Source organism: Patella vulgata, chromosome 2 (assembly GCF_932274485.2).
Source record: "Patella vulgata chromosome 2, xgPatVulg1.2, whole genome shotgun sequence".
Taxonomy (NCBI): domain Eukaryota; kingdom Metazoa; phylum Mollusca; class Gastropoda; family Patellidae; genus Patella; species Patella vulgata.
In genome coordinates this window covers 20,853,082-20,871,707 of record NC_065880.2, presented here as the reverse complement: position 1 = coordinate 20,871,707, position 18,626 = coordinate 20,853,082, and the positions used below count along the sequence as shown (strand labels likewise).

At 31.9% G+C, this 18,626-nt stretch overlaps 1 protein-coding gene across 15 annotated transcripts in view; it reads right to left on the bottom strand.

Annotated features, from left to right (window-relative positions):
- The window catches only part of LOC126811891 (calcium/calmodulin-dependent protein kinase type II subunit delta), a 100,626-nt gene that overhangs the window by 12,341 nt on the left and 69,659 nt on the right, over positions 1-18,626 (bottom strand). For 4 of the 15 annotated variants that reach the window (XM_050537923.1, XM_050537922.1, XM_050537929.1 and 1 more), the window contains exons 13-17: positions 7,978-8,022; positions 4,380-4,460; positions 3,148-3,165; positions 1,267-1,342; positions 648-742 (exon numbers count right to left, since the gene is read on the bottom strand). In XM_050537923.1, the coding sequence (XP_050393880.1) occupies positions 648-742; positions 1,267-1,342; positions 3,148-3,165; positions 4,380-4,460; positions 7,978-8,022 (315 nt within the window). Of the gene's footprint in view, positions 1-633; positions 743-1,266; positions 1,343-3,147; positions 3,166-4,379; positions 4,461-7,977; positions 8,023-18,626 lie in introns of those variants that run through there. The other 11 variants (XM_050537925.1, XM_050537930.1, XM_050537933.1 and 8 more) reach the window with 5 other exon arrangements.

The window sequence follows — 18,626 nt, the reverse complement described above, 5'->3', positions numbered from 1 at the left end:
AACTTTCAAAATGTCAGGATTTCTCATTAATAAATACATTAGCTTATTTCGATTCAAATTTAAACAAAATGTAAATACTCCAACAAGCTTTGATATTCTACTTTTAGTCAAATATTGGACAATTTGTTGATTGGATATAGTCTGATGTGCTAACATATAATTTTATTTACATGTATTTTGTGAACTGTCAATTCAGACTTTGTTGTGAAGTGGCCATTAGCTCTTCAGCTATCAAATATTTGCAAAAAAACAAGAATTAAGTCAACTTGCACAATCACGTTTTCTCTTTAAAAAATGAAAATACATGAAACACATCAAATATAATCAAATCAACTTCTTCAATATATGCATATAGGATAATATACTTATTCCAGAAACCTGACATTTATAATCCAACAGACAATAAAGAAAGTAATTGTTAAACAGGCACATGCTTTTATGATATGATGATTATTATTAAGACATAAACACAGTAATAAAAATTTGATATATATGTAAAACTATATGGATGATTTTAAATATTACATAATTACAATCTAGTCTTAATAAAGCTCTTTATTAATAAGAAATTAGAACTGAAAAAATTAAAGTTATGAGCAAATTTAAACATTAACAAAGGGTGTTTTTTAAAAGTTAAATATACTTACCATGATCAAAATAGAATTTATGGAAGTCCATACCAACAATAAGATTTCCTAGTGCTTCAGGTTCAAAGCTGGTCAAATTAGGATCTATCAATTTTCTGAAATCATAGGATAAATGCATCAAGAAAGTTTCCTTTGAGTTTGACCCATCTAATTTAATGCAAAGCTATTTTTATAACAATTACAAGCATGTATACAAAATGAGATAATAGGGAAAAGATTTCATTACTATTATTGTTATGTGGTCAGACAAATAAAGATGGCTTTTTTTGATCAATCTGTTTTTAATAAGGGTACTTATGATTATTTTGACAAAGTTGAATTTTGACCATATCCAGTTTTATATTGTCTGCAGGGAATGCCAATTGTTTTGTGAAATTTGCAATTCACAATATCTTGGTAAATACTGAACAGAAATGAACCATTTTTGACTGATATTTCTTTCCAAGATTCAATTTTAATAATATAGTAGTTTTCTAGGAATCTACAATCCCTCAAATGATGTACCGGCCGGTACAAGACATCCTCCTTTATTTAGACAAACCAAATATCTGTGGGAGACAAACAAACACCAAATATTTATGCTCTTAAAGGGATAAGTAAGTTTTAAATGTAAACTTACGTATAAGTATCATAATCACCACCAGTTATAGCTTGTAACAATTGTTCTGTTAATTTAACTATTTCTTGTTTTCGACCTGAAAAAGGTGTTAACATGAGAATTACCAAATTAAGAGATCAGAAAAGTCCTTTTTTGTAATATTTATATATGTAAGTGTACTTTTATTCCATTATTATTATATTATCTGGGTTCTATCTTGTATTTTGGGGGCAAAAAATAGTATTTCTATATTTTCTTCAAAATTAACCTGAAAATAGATAAACATTTCCTTGGGTACATTTTAGTTCAGGAATGATAGTTTGTACATTTCTGTCAGTGGCTGAAGAATAAAAAGCTGATTAATGCCAATAGAACTCATCTTCTCAAGCAGGATTATACCAGATCCCAACAAAAACAAAAGTCCTGCAATAATTTGTTCTTTGCAAGACAACCTATTATACTTCTTCCATCTGGTCAAATAAAATCATTAGACTTAAGCGCCTGTAGTCATTATCATTCCTTTAATGCTGCTGACATCAATAAATCAATGATGGTAGAGATTACATAGAGTAAATATCCCATGGAAGGTTATTAGCTCTACAGCAGATATTTCTATTGATGTCAATTTAACACTTCTAATAGTTTGTTTTTCTCTACAAACAATGATTTAGTTTATAGTTTTGCTTTGTTCCATAAAAATATTACTAGCAGAATTATTTGAAATCAACTAAAATAAATGTGTTGTTTCCAAACTCCAGCTTCTCAATACAAGACACAATAAAACAAAACTGACCATTTAACAAAGTTAGTTCACAAAATTCAGATTAGTTAATTTGCTAATGTTTTAATCAGAAAAAGCGGAATTATATGGTACATGATATACACCACTTGTCAGGTAACTAAATCCATAAAATTAAAAAAAAAACCAAGAACTATTAGCCATGCAGATCAAACAACTACTGTTCAAGGGATTTCTGACAATTACATGTACTGCCCCTTTATATTTATTCATGCAAACATTATTATCTGATTACTCATTTCATGATCAAACTCAAATCAGCTTAAACAAAACCAAAGCTCTTTTTATATGCTATTTTACAATTTTTCTCAATCTGAATAAAATAGTTTGTTTTTTGTTTGTTTTTTTTTGGGGGGGGGGGGGGCACGGTTCAAGAGGTCATACCAGCGGCTTTTGACCCTATGATGTCAAATATTTGATTAACCAATCAGCATTGATTTTCTAGTGGATTAGCCACAGTTCCGTGCACCTGACGGCAAAAGCTGGCAGTAACAGACCATTTCATTGGCTACTCCCTCACATCATCCAGAACATGTCAATGATAACAACTCTTCCAGATCCTACTGTAGTAAAGACAAGCAAAACAAAATTTTGTACTATAAAAAATGAAACGAAATAGGATCTGTGTTTTTTAAAATATGATTGAATTTTGCTTGAAACTACAAAACTGTGATCAATATAAAGAGTTTTCACATACTTTAAAATTATTCAACTTGACCCTACTTAGGATAACCTTGATAACTTTAAATTCAATTTAAAAGAAGTTATTGTTTATTCCTTAAACACATATATCTTTTAAAAAATGAGGGGACGGGGAGGGGGGGGGGGCAAAATTTTGTTTTAATACAAATGAAACAGCAAAAATGAATGCAATATACTAATTGTGAACAGCATGGCACCACAGCAAACAGAAATACACAAAGTCATAGTAAGGGGTAGTAGCCCATGAGACTATATGATGTGATTCTGATAAATAAAACTGTGACTTTTAACTGATTGATTATGAAAATGAAGTAAGCATAGTTTGACTGGCTGTGTCTTGCTAGATGTGATTATATTGGAGGTAGGTCCTACTTGTCATCACACCACAAACCTATACTCACATTCTATTTCTGGTTTGCCTGATACAAGTAGGAATACATTAGTTTCATTTATTCTATATCCTTGTATTTCATATAAATGGTAACATTCAATATTCTAAAATCCATCACAATAGTATAATAAATATCAGCTTCCGTTTTACATATAGAGATCAAGAAATTATTGTGAGCACAAAATTAACACATTAATTTTAATATGCATTTTTATTCTTTGCATGAAGTAGATAATCAGTGGTATTGTCGAGCATGACACACACCTCAAAATCAGATGATGGGTTAATCAATGTCTTTGATAAACATGTCATTATCTAGCTGGTGTTTTATGTATGTTAAATTAGAAAAACTGACTTATTTAAGACGAAAGTAGGCTACGGAGGATTCTATTAATTTTAATACATGTATGCCAACACCCTTAGTATCTCAGTGAACAATAAGATAGGTTGCCAGGCAACGAAACATACACCCACAGCAGCTAAGTTGTCCGAGCAGTCAACAAGGGTTGTTGCATATTTTTTCTTTTGTCAGTAAAGAAAACTTTTACAATGTATGAAAATCTTATGAGTAATAACCCATTAAGTAATTATCACAAATCATTAGAATTTGTTTCAATTGTTTGTCTCATGACCTTGAACAATTTATATTAACTTTAGCCTCTAGAGCATTCACAAGATTTTTCAAAGTGGCAGTAATTATCGGAAATCTTTGAAAATAAACAGGATTCTTCATCTCATGATCTTTAACACTGTGTATAAATTTAAAGACAATTGGATATCAACTTTAGCCTCTAAAGCGACCACAAGATATATCAAAGTGATCAAGGGCCATATAATAAAAAGAGAGCCACTCAAAGCATGGAAATATGCCCACCTGCAGCTACGTTTCAAAACCAAAAGGCAAATCTCTATCTTGCTCACAAGTTTTTTGAAAATTAACAGGGTTCATCCATTCTGATATTAAGACTTCACATTAAAAATCTCTTAAAAACTGTAGTCTTTATCGCATTTGTTCTCTCAGAAAGACAGAGGGGATAACTCTGGAACAAAATGACGTAGAACACTGATAATCGATAGAAATCATCTTTTTAAGCTTTGCAATAGTCACATCCAATTGGGAAAATATCAGTCAAAAACTTTTGCATATATCACTGTAGACTGCGGATGGGCGGACATTGGAGATGACTATATATGCCCAAACTAGGTGTGGCACATAAAAAGTAATGTATTGTTTATACATACCTTTAGTATCTTCGTCTTCTATTGTACTACTGTCTGTTGATTCTTTTATAGCATCATTTTTCTTAACATTCAGACTACGACCTACAAATATATATCATAAGTATTACATTGAATGAAAAATTATATCCCCTTATTTTTTCATAACCATTACCTTAGATGCATGTACCTACAGAGTTTTCACAATGTATTAATATTACAGAATGTACGGTACATAAATTCATTATCCTGTTTTCCATTTCTAGTTTACATGTAGCTTCATTACAGCAATCAAAAAATCAGTAATTAGTATTGTCACTAAAATGATATCTAGTATGGTTAAAAAATCTAATCATTACATGAGAGACCAACATATAAGCATATTACCGGTACATGTGAATCAAAAGCTTATACTCCTAAATATGCAATAACATTTGATTTGATGAATCAGCTACCTTTAGTTTCCATTAATTTCACATGTAGAAAAAAAAATACACCCCCATCCCCAGCCCACCTTCACATAATCACAATATAAAAGGAAAAGAAATGGTCTGACATTAGAATTTTTGTGCGTGTTTAATATAGATAGATCCGTCTAGTATCAGTACCAATGAAAACAGAATACTAATTCAAAATTAAATAAACCATGATTGTTCTTAATAATTACCAAAGAATTCATAAATTTCAGACCCAAGGAATTATTATTTACCATTGCCTTCTTGTTTCGCAATGAGACCTGCATAGTTTTTATTCAAGTCAACTGATTCTAATTATTCAATGCTTCATCTACATGTATTTACATTCATGTGTTTAGGAACTAGTTCACATCATACAAATACTTATTGCTATGCTTTGGTATTTGCTTTACTTTCTCTTTTTCCATACTAGACAATTCTGAGTTATCCTTCTTCAAACACACAGTATTTTAAAACAAAACTCCCCCCAAATTACTGAGCTCAGTGTGTTCACATTACTGTATCATAATGGAACGACAATCTTGCATCAAAATCAGCACACAACCAAATTCTTGTTTTTCATGGAATTGACTGACTCGGTTACAAATTCTTAATAAACATTGCTAACACAACTTTTTGTGTTTTATGTTATCAACTAAATTTGTCTCTTGGTACAAGTGACTAAGAATTGAAATAGAAAAAAATCTAACAAAGAATTAAGGCGCAGTAATAGGAAAAGTAATAACAGAAAAATCTTTTAGCATATAAAGCATTAAAATATTTGAATATAATACTAATGAATTAAATAATAAATCAATATACATGTATCAATAGTTACTCTTCGGTATATCTATTTGATATATAAAACTGATATCAACACAGATATATGATTACCTTTCTTGTAGTAAGCATTTAACAATGGTTTATAGTTGATGTTTTGTCTAACAGTAAGAAAATGGTACTCCATGTTTTTGCTCATAGAATTAATTTCCTTCTTTAACATAAGATTAGACTAAGTGATAATAAGTGATAGATGGGTATAAATGATCAAATTAACACAACAAAAGATTCCTAAAAAGCCCGGTTATGTTCTATATCTACAGTAACAGTTCTACACATGCATTTTGTTCAATAAAATCAACTGCCACTGCCACTACATTATATCAATCATTCTTAGAAATCCATATCCTTTTTCTTGTTTATAGCCTAAAATAAAATTAGTTGTGTCAAGGCTTTAAAGTTGTGTTTTAAAATGTTGTAGAATAATGCTGATAATAACTTTAAGATCAATATAGATCTAATGATGAATCTGTATAAAAGTACTCGCTGCCTTTAAGCTCAATAATCAGGTAGATTATTGACAAGTCAAGCTTCTACAATATGACCATACCACGATAATTACAACCTTTTCGCAGCCGTCAACAGTCCTTATAGAAAAAAAATCCCTCTAATATTAGAAGACCGATATATTTGTAAGGAAGGAAAAATAGAAAACCAGATAATTTTAATGTGTGTGCAGTAAACCATATCTCATGTCATCAAAAAACCAAATATACTTCATTTCAGATTTGCATGAAAAGTTAGTATAAAATGAAATGAAAAATATCATTTTTTTTTATTGGATGACGATTGCAGTTACAAAGATAGGTTGCCAGACAGCAAAACATACACCCACAGCAGATATATTGTCCGAGTAGTCAACAAGGGTTATCACATATTATATCTTTTGTAGGTAATGGGGGGCATTTACCTGACAATTTCATACAGATCAAATTATAATTTTTGTCCTCTGAGGGTTCACAAGGTACTACAAACTGAACAAGGGCCTTAACTCTGGAAGTAATAAACAGAAATTGATGAAATTTGACAGCCTTTTTCTTCTTACTAATTTAAATAATGCACATACATTTCATACATATCGGATAATGATTTGTTCAAGCATTCATATTGTTCACCAAAGTGAAACAATGGCCATAACTCTAGACGTAATGAACGGAAATTGCTGAAATTCAACAGACATCTTCATTTCACTAATCTAAAGGATGCACTTAAATTCGTACCGATGCGATGATCATTTTTGACGTTAGAGCGTTCACAAGGTGCAATAAAGTGAAACACAGGCTATAACCCCAAAAGAGATAAAGGGAATTTATTGACATTAAATAGGCTTCTTCATCTCACTAATGTCAACAACATATATCAATTTGAAAACAATAAAATGATAAATGTAGTCTGTAGAGTGTTCAAAAGAAATGGTGGACGGACGGACGGGGGAGACAACATTATACGATCACATTTCCATGTGGGTATATAAAAATGCCCCAAATGGTTAAGTTGTCATACTGCCATCATTCCAGAAGTCCTTGAGAAATGCGTTTCTGAACATTAGGCCCAATTGGTAATTTTCGACATTCCACAAGAATTAAAATTTGCCAGAGAAAATCCACAGGGTTAGGCAGGTGATCCTACTCTGTAACATTTTAGACCATAGGCCCTATTTACAACCAGAAATTAATGTATCATCACAACCATTATGAACCTCATAAAAAAAGTTACCTATACAGTGTCATACTGACTTTCTTTACAGACCAAACAAGTTTCTACATTAAAGAGAGATACTGCTAAGAATTAATATATAATATTTTCAACTCATTAAAGGGGCATTATGTAAGATTTAGATAAAGAGCTGGCCGTTCTCGCTATAATATTTCAAAATGAGATAATATAAATATAATCGAATATAATCGAAAATTTCTTTTTAATTACTTTATTTTGAGCAACGCTATCAATGGTTGTAGTTTTGACAAGATGTGTGCATTAATCGCAACTACCGTACTGGTCATCTGACTTCTCCATTTTTCAATTAAATCATTAAATGGCCAAACTGTTCTAATCTACTTGAAATCTGTGTCATATTTAAGGCTCAAAGAAAGACCTGCAATAGGCAGATTTAGCTCTTACATAATATGCCTGTTTAATTAAATTTGTATTTTATAATTTAATATTTAAATTCTCAGCAGTGGTCTCTTTTAGTTTCTACAGATCAACTACGAAACTGGAAAGCTTATATAACACATTAAAGGTTTTCCATTGTTAAAATGCAGGAAAGGTCAAAGAACTTTCACCAACCAAAACCACCCCACACATCGCAAAACAAGTACCACTACCTGCTTGTTGTGCTCCATTACCAGTTTGCTGAGCACCACCATGACCTAAACAAAACCATTAACAGTTCATATTGCATCCAATTCTTATTAATCTTTTTTTTTATAATAAATGAAAAGCATTAAGTTAGAGACATATACAGATCACAATTCTATGGAATACAATTACTGCTTATGACTGAGCAAGGTTTTGAATAGGTTTTCTAGTCATTATCAAGCAGTAATTGTATTCCATAGAATTGTGACCTGTATAGTCCAGTTCAATTACTAAATGCCATTGAAACAATTTAAGTTAGAGATGGTCTGTGTATCAGTTCCTGATGTGTATTATTATGTGTATGTCTTTATATTATAGTAATGCATAATTAGTTCATCATCACAGCTTCAAAATTTATATCTGCTGTCATTTAATACTGCTGAACTCACAAGTCAGTGATATCATGGTGTAAAATACTAAACTAATTAATCTACAAGATATTCCACTAGATACAACTGGTTATGAATTTCGATTCCGATGATGAGCACTCAGTAAAGTTAACTGGTGTTTATCATTGTAGAACATGATTTTGGAATTCATTTTACATGTAGGATCAGAACATTGAGCCACCCGACCTACACTTTATAATGGATCCAGTAGACGTGGTACAAGGGTTAATCAGCGAACTGGATGTATGAGATGTGTTGTTGACGTTTGGGAAAGTAGGACGAGGGGAAATGTGTAGGGAGTGAAGTGCCGTAAAGGGATAGTTAGATGTATTATGAATGGTTAGAGTGGCTGTGGTGTTATGGTGAAATACTATGCCGCCACCGTAACACCACAGCTTTATCATTTGTTAGACAGGAGTGATGTAATGGGTGTCAACAACTGGGTATGCTGGTACCGTCGCAACGTAGCCTTGAAATATATATTGTGGGGGGGAGGGGCGGAAACGGAAAAATATACAATGTTGACAGTATGTGCCAGGCATGAGGCTGCGCAGACCGAGCGGCAGCTCGATAGGGAGTGTGTGGGAGGGTCACCCTCATAAAAATTTTTTTTTTTAAATTTCAGTTTTCTGTAAGCAGTGAAAACACTATTTTGGCATTGTTTGCGGGGTTAAACCTAAAAATCACATTAATACACCTATTGCACGATATTGTGAAACTAGCTGACGAAGACAGCTCGGGCGGCGATTGTTCGACTCGGGGCTGCTCTGTCAGTATCTAACAAACGCATTTAGTTCGCGTACAACTTTTAAAAACCGAATGTCAGTATGGTATTTCTCACATAATTGGTTATCGCAAAAACAGAGTAAACTGAAAGCGAGTAATCTCGACTCAAACCTATAGTCTATAGCCTACTTACTACACCGTCACTAGGCTTCCTATATTATTGTTTGTGGACGGTTTACTACTCAGTGATAAGCCTGCGCCGCAAAAAGAGGTCTCGCCTTTTATTATTAGTATAATGACTTCCTCATGTGCGGTAGGTTAGTTTGCTTCTAAAAACACTGTTTTCCGTTCCAAAAAATACAAAAGTAATTTTCTACCAGATGACCATGGTTCTTTTCACTGAGACTAGATAATTTCTCTCGGTGTAAGGATATAGCTATGGATAAGTTCATACAAGGTCAATAAATCCGCGGTCACTTCGGGTCACACTGTTGAGAAAATAAACCGATGGGTTTGTTTAGTAGCAAATCGAGCGTGAATCAACTGAGTTTGTACTGAAAAATTTTTGAGTGATATGTATGAACTGTCTTCACACATTCGGTTTATAATTAGCGATACACAGGTACAGTGGCAAGTGTTGTACTTCACAGACTGTTTACCTCGGAACTACCTCCGCACGAAATCCCCGATTTGGGTACTTGTTAAGAAATAGTACCTGTGCGCATGCCAGTAAAAAAAACCTAAGAGTTCGCGCATAAAAATGCCCGAACGTACCAGGCGACAGGTTATCCAGTAACTATTTACAAACTTCTCCTGTTGATAAAATTAACATATTGTGACATAAATGTATAGCTAAGCTGCCTGAAATTGTCTACAGTATTTTGGTTAGATACCTGCTATATGAAAAGAGTCTTTGTATATTAACCATTGCAAACTGTTGGTTGTGGTGATTAGAAGGTTATGTACAGAATATGCGACATTTTCGTGTGATTTATAAGAAGTTTTTGTTGAAATATAAAGTTTACCAATTTACGGTACTAAACAGGAAATGACAATTGTATATGTTTTAATAATTTCAATGTCTGTTACAGAGAATATTTGTTCATTCTAGCAAGAAGGGTGGCAAGGAAAGCCTCAAATTTATGGGGAATATTACTGTTAATAGCATCAATAACCCACGCTACAGGTCACAGTAAGTGATTGGAGTATTTGTGCTCCAGACAACATTGACCTTTTTGTATCAAGCTGACAATGTACAATATAAAAATGCATGTAAACCAAAACTAAAAGAACTTTTGACAGTATAATACGATCTAATCTAAAACAATATGAGACTATAACAAAGACATGGTTTGGGAGTTAGCAGAAGCTCTCTGTATACCATTTCAAGGCCTATTAAAACTTTATGAATTTTTTGATATCTATAGAAAATATTCATCATCGTAAAAAGAAGTTTTTGATATTGTACTTACTACTATGACTGGGCTGCATTAGATAGTAATTAGTAAGTTAATGAAGTAGTTAATACTTTCTTATTTATTTTGGTAATTGTGTTAATGTCTTTGATTATAATCCTGTGTATGTTTTCATGCCATCCTACCATATAACATTGCTAGGTTCTTTGATCTTATATTGACTGTCACTTATATATTACATATGTATGACAAACGATAACAATTCCAATACAATCTACATAAAAACTTATAGCATGTTAGTTTAACATAGGGTGGGTATTACAGAAAAGTCTGATGCACATTAGCATTTTTATATTCTAACAATTAATTATTGGATAAGCTCAAGTGTTGACATTAAAACATACTATACAGGAATATAACTCTGCTTCAAATATCTAAATATTTTAAGTCACAAAAAGCTTCTAAAATAGATAAATAGAAGAACTATGACAGAGCTTCTACTCTTATCATTCTTGCTTTTTAGTATTATTGGAATTTTCAACTCATATACTATGTTAGATTACTACCGAAAATAAAAATCAATAATATTAAAGAATATATAGATGGTGTTTAATTTGAATTTTTGATATGATAAAATAAGTACCCAAAAACCGAACTATATTTTCCTTTCTTGAAATGTAATTTATACACATGTAAGGTGAGTTATGTATATGTTACATGTGTATGTTAAGTTACATTACATGTGTATGTTATGTTATTGTTTTGTATATGCTATGTACATGTTATATTTATGAATATGTTATGAATGTTATATATGTATGCTGTGTATGTAAGTTATGTTAAATACATAAAAGGATTAATTGATATTAATTAAAACAAGAACCAAACTGTTATTAAATACACATATTGGTCAAGCAATTAAAAATTATATATAATCCAAGCCACCAGTAAAAGTAATATAGAAAATAGATACTAAAAAAATATATCCATAAAATTATGGAATTTTTAACTTGTGATATAAAATATTTATATAACTATAATACATCAAAAATAGATTATACTGAGCAGACCAGCAAGTATGATTCCCTTTTAATGAGGCATATGTGGAAAAAACTAAATACATGCTATAGAGAATAAAATTAAAAGAAAAAAGTGTTAAATAAACAAAATGTGAAAGAGACAGTCTTACCTTTATTTACTATAACCACACAGAGAGCACAAAAGAGAAACAACAAGTATACAAATTATCAACTACACATGTACCACAATTCAGTGCTTGGATAATAGTAAAAACAAAATAAGTTAAGAACAAGAGAAAAAAAAAAGAAGATATTGTGGAGAAAGGACAGATCTGAACAAGAGAATCTTTTAAAATGTGTGACAAGAGGTATAAGAAGCCAACAGTGAGACAGATGTCTGCGGCTGCAATCCCAAAACAAATAGATGACGCATATTACTTTATTGCACATTTATCTTTTTGAAAAGTATAGAGCAATTAAACTGATTATCTATACTTAGTCCAAGCAAAAAATATTTTGAAGTACCTGGTAGTGAAACTATACACTAAGTTTCTTCACTCTCCATCAGTTAAAATCAAAGTTATTTTGTCCCAAAGTATCAACCAATGAAATTGCTTAGCTCTGCTTCGCTTTGGCAGAAAATGTTAATCATTGAACTCAGTCAAGACTCAGTCACCTAATGAACATCTACACCAAGTTTAAAAAAAAACAACACTTCAATTAAAAGCTGAGTTATGTTACAAAGTCTTGACCAATCAATTTGCTTATCGCTACTTTGCCTAAGCAGAAAATTCTCATCATCGAACTTAGTCAAGGTATTTTTTTTTTTTCTTGATAAGTCAAGGTATTGATATAATGAATCTATACTCTTGAGTTTCATCACTCTCACACAATTAGAACCAAAGTTATCTTGTTTCAAAGTCTCAACCAATCAAATTACTTATCTCTGCTTAGCCTTAGAGAAAAATGTGCATGATCTAACACTGTCAAGGCATTCACCTAATAAACACCTACACCAAGTTTGAACATTCTACCTCAATTAGAATGAAGTCGCTACTTAGCCAGAGCAGTAATTGCTCTTCATCGAACTTAGTCAAGGTATTTATGTAATGAATAATGAAAATATTCACAAAGTTTCATCATTCTCACTCAATTAAAATCAAAGTTATCGAGATCCAAAGTCTGGACGATTCAAATTGCCTATCGCTCTGCTTACCCTGAGCAGAAAATGCTCATTATCGAACTTAATCAAGGTATTTATGTAATGAAACTATACACCAAATTTCATCACACTCACCAAAGTTATTGTGTTCCAAAGCATCGACCAATCAAATTGTTTATCTCTGCTTACCCTAAGCAGAAATGCTCATCAAGGCATTCACCTAATAAACACCTACACCAAGTTTGAACATTCTATCTCAATTATTGAACTTTGTCAATTGATGCAATGAAAGCTGACAGATGGACGGGCTGACCCAAACTAAATTATTTTGTAATGATGTAAATGTACTAATGTAGGGATGTGTACAGAAATAAAGGAAAGGGTGTCAACAACATCTACCAGTAGAGGAAATACATTGTTGCTATGACACAAACATTATTAATGCCAATAAACACATTAGGGTACTAGGGAACCAGTCGGTTTCCATAGAAAAATTTTGCTTAATTAAAATCCAGTTCAAATATTTTGAGGTCATATTTGACTAGTACAGAAATAAAGAGTTCTTGCCCTTGCAAAATTCAAATAGATTACATAATATGCATAAGACACTAACTATACTCATAATCCTGTTTGCAAAGTATGAATTCAATCTTTCAAAATCTTTAATTCTGAATATAATAAAGGAAATTATTATTGAAAATCAAATATGGGTTTTCCATTCAACAGAACAGTCAATCAATATAAATTTCAGAAAAATTGGTTAATACTTTTTTTTTTTTTTTATAAGCAATATTTTTATTCAGATTTCTATCTGAATAGGGATTGGGGAACAGGCATAGCCTATATTAAACCCTTCTCCCTGTCAGATATAGATACATGTATTTACATAAAGAAACATACAATGTACAAGTGCAGTTATTTTACAGTGAGTGTGTTATAGTTGTCTCTGGAATGGATTTACAGTTTAGTAATAGGCAAATAATGTACAAGTGAAAATATATTTACAATGAATGGTTATAATTGTCCCTCGAATCGTCTGGTGATTTCAAAAAACGAGTGAACAGTTTTAATACTTGCAGCCTCTTAAGTGCTAACAAGATTTCATAACAATCATTGGAAGTTATGGTTATTGAAAATTAATCCAGTTCTTCTTTTATTAGGATAGACACCCACTATAAGTTTCAGAACATAGGTTAGTATGTTGATCAGCAACCAATACATAAAATGCTCACTATAGGACTTACTAGGGTTCATAATCATTTTTGAAATGAACTGGCCAGAATTGGATCAAATGAGGTCCAGGTAGGAAATAGGGTAATGATAAACTTCTATTCCCTTTAATATAACCAGACTTCAACAAAAATAATTCTTCGTAATTTGTTATGGTGAATGTTGTTATAACGTATTTGATTACCACAAAAATAATGAGAAATAGGTATACATTTTGGAAAATTTTCCATTTTTAATTCATGTACTGGCTTCAGTAATATTCTTGAATAAATTACTGTTTTCATTTATTCAATGGATAAAGCTAAACGTTCGTGTATAGTTCATTGGTCGATAAAAATTAGGATTTTTCTACTACTGCCATTATCAGAAATTTATTAAATTTTTATATTATAAACTTGGTTAAACCATACATATTAAATTTGAAAAAAAAAGCAATTGAAATTACCTACAGTGACTTACGTTCCAACTATATCGGACCTTATACAGCAGCACATGTATATCCATGCTGTTCAAAATTCAGACAACTAAACAAAATACTTGCTGGTCAAACTACGGGTATCTATTTTTGTGTTTGATATATCAAGAATATTTGATTGACTTTTCTCTATTACCTTTTACAACAATACAGTTATAGTAACCCAGTTATTTATGTGGATGCATATGCATGCTGTTGTAGAATATTACCTTAGATATTTGACTAATAATGTAATAAATCGGCTTTCTACTTTCTGATCAGGGATGCAATTTCAAAATTTTGCATGTCAGACATTTCTAGTTGGGGTTAACAGAGTCCAGAATTATGTCACTAGAAGTTGTCCACTTCAGGAAATAAGGTCAATAAGTTTACATTCCCATTAATTGACTTCAACTAGAAACATTTCTTATGCAGCATATCATGTTCCGAACAATGCTTATGATTAGAACAAACCAACGGTTGCCAGGCAAGATACGCCCACATTTTGAGAGAGATGGATAGAACCCAAGCTAAAAACAAATGGTCTGAAATGCGCAAATATCGAAAGGGACTGAAATCTTAGCGATATAAAGATATATTTTAAGTTTCATAAAAATTGTGTTTTCTAGAGGGTCCACAACCTATCTATTACATACTTTTACACAATTTGTGTACAAAGAGCGATCATTTCGTTACGATTTTCACGAAATTCAAACTCTGCCTTCATTATGGTGGAATAGTGATCTTTGGGTGATAACCTATATTTCAAGTTTCGTCAAACTCAGATAAAAACTGTGACCTGTAGAGTGTCCACAAAAAAATTGTGGACGTCTGGACAGACAGGGGCAACAGCATAATACGTTCACATGAAAATATATGTAGGCGTATAAAAATTAGGTGCTCCTTGTAATTTTTCATATTTAATTCCCGTACTGGCTTTAACTTTACGTCAGTAATATTCCTCAATAATTACCTGCCTTTGTTTGTACTATAGAAAACAAAATCGAAACATTAGTGATAAAAATAGTTCATGATATCGAAACATTGTTTTCTTCTTTATACTTGTTAAAAGGCATATCCAACTTCCACGTATTATCACGTCTGTTATTGGCCTATGTGACCTTTTACATATAAATCATGCCAAAATCAACCATTTACTAGTTTCGTAGTAAGCAATACTTTACATGGTAAATGTTTATTTAAATGTGACAGTGAGATTGCTGGAAAGTGCCACTTTCATTATGGAAAATAAGTTAAAGTTGTTTATTAATAGCTAATAATGGGCAACGATTTGTATGGATACATTTTGTGTATATGTACAGAATAATTTGTTGTCAGTGAATGGAAAATGCTTAAAATATTGTGTAATGGCAAATGGGTTGCCAGGTGGGACCACGTGGCAATTCTTACAAAAAAATAGTTACAAATAAAAATTGTGTGACAGCACAGAACTTGGAAGTGGAAACAGCGGACCCAAGGGTTTCAGGATCATCACGTTTATGCCTGGTAAAGGATTGGGCAGTAGATAATAATTGTAGCATTTTGAAAGTTATGACTGTCCATTCATTATGGGTGTTATATACTAAGAGGATATGTGACATCTAGGACTAGTTTCTATATGCTGTTGGCTGACATCAAGGAGATTAAAATGTCCGACAATGGAGAAGCCACAAGGTAATCACAAAGATTAATTTTTTAATCACTCTTATTGGATTGATAAATAGTCTGACGATTGAAAAATCGCGTGGGAACATATCTGGAATATACAGGCCAAGTAGCATTCCTGTTTCTGATACAAGGCACGCACCAATTTTGACCTTGGATATATTTGTCTTATATTCTACTAAAGGTAGGCAGTACAGAAAAATTGTAATGTTGATGTTAACTTTTCAATTTTGATACTCTTCAGGTCTCTGATTTTGAGTTGAGGTATTGTTAAAGTTGCAATGTACAACATTGCAATGTTGAATCTCAGGCCAAAAATGGTTCGATTACGGTCAGTATTTACAAAAATATGACGAAATGAAAATTTGCAGCTTATACTAAGTAATGTAGGATATAGTCAATACAAGTCAGTCCCAACTATGATTTCGCTGAAATCATTTGATGGGCCTTTTTTTTTTTAAATACAAGTGTAGTTGAGCCAGGAGATTGTCTACCATAGATGTTCTGATTTTGTTTTCTTACTTAAGTGTTAAACAACCAATTAGAGTAAACGTTTGTGTGGATTAAGGGCATTGCGATGTCTACCCTATGGTAATTTTACAATTAATTTTATATTATTTTTCAAACTCTGTTCCACATAAATTTAGTATGATCATTAAATAGACATCTGAAGCTGTGATTTAAGTCATAGTTTGGGGACATATCTTTTCTGGATTTAGAGATATTAAATTTTGAAATCGGCTTAAAAATACCCAATTTTCGTCATAAATCTAAAAAGTTCTCAGTCTTGCATGATCAGAATTAAATAATTTTTGGCATGCAAATAGCTAAGCTAGTGTTTAATAAAATTACGAGAGTGTTTTTTCATGGTGCCATTAATAATGCCAAAATTCCAGAAAATCCAAAAATTTCATAGGTCGTTATGTAAACTGGTCTGAAATAAAATCTATTTCATATAATCTCCATTAGTCCCATAGAAATGTTCCCCCGAGTGTAAGCTTCAATTTGATGCCAAGTTTGTTAAAATCGGTTGAGTAGAACTTGTATTTTTTTCATCGTTTTCATTGGTTACAAAAAAAGGTCCTTTCAAATCGTGATGTATTCGTGTAATAAATAATACTATTTGTATAAAAATTAGACAAAATATCCTGAATTAGCAATGAGTAGACTTTGCCGCTCCTGTCTGTGTAGTTTATGAAAAATAATATGAGATCTTTGTCCCACAAAATAAAGAAAACGAATGGAGCCATTTTTTCGTTATTGGCATCTGTCAAAAAGACTGGTTATTCGAGATCGAATGAATTCCCCCCATGTCTAGTTTCTGTGTATCAGAAATGACCAAAACCAGGCTACAGAAGCATATTTCTATGCAGAAACAAAGAAAGACGAGCTACTATACTTATCGAAACTTTCAAAACAAATTTGGATACTATTTTTAGATCAACCAAGGTCAGGGATTTCCTCCCTTTGACCAACAATCCTGACCCATCAGGCGAAGTGAACATTTCTTTCTGTTGACTATTTGTGTTTTAAGGGGAAAAGGAGACAGGTACTAAAGTAACTCTGAGAAATAGTTTGACAAGTTAGTGCGAATCTTAAACATAGCAACACCCTTAAACTGTGAAAAATTTGACGTCTGATAAAATCAAAATGACGTTCATCTACCCTATATAGCCATAAAATCATTAAAGAGCGAGCCCAAAAGTAAAACTATTGAACTGAGAATGATGAAATTTTTGTCATAATTTTATTTGTACTGCCCTGGGCCTACTCATTTATCAACACTAACAAGACTTTTTGTTCATTTCACTCATACTTCACCTGCTGGATGAGTGATTTCTTTAGTCAACAAAGTCGGATAAAGCACAAAAGCTTCTTAAATGCAGTTTATTATAACAATTGTCCTGTTAAAGCTATATTCCCTTGAAGATAATGATTTCATGTAAAACAGGTTCAGATTATTTATCTAGACATATTCCTTAAACATACATTATGCAAGAGCTAAATCTGCCTATTGCAGGTCTGTCTTTAGGCCTGAAATGTTATCTAAATTATTAATTAGACATTAATTTATCCAGACTATAATTAACTCTAGATTTCATCGCTAGCCTGCGATATTTACTGGATTATGATCCCATTTGCTGCTCAACTTTCATTCATGATTTAATCATGAAATGGATAATCGGGACTATGTTTTTTATAGTATCGACTTTAGTAATGATGATCGAGGCTATGTCGAAATTTCAATTGCTTAATTCTCGGTTGAAAGTGGATCAATTGGACTGAAATTTTCAGCAAATTGCCTTTACATTATCTAGTTTTTAACTATTATAGTGAGAATTGCCAGCTCTTTATTTAATCTCCCATAATGTATCTTTATAGAACTAGAATAATAAAGTTTAAAGAAGCAAGTAACAACTCAGCATATATGTAAAACCAAAAATGCATAATTGGTCACTACAATTTCTAGATCTTTTTATCTGAAAGGCCTTTAATTGTTCATAGTTGAAAACGTTTTGAAAGTATGTCCTGGAGAATCCCCTTAGTTTGAAACC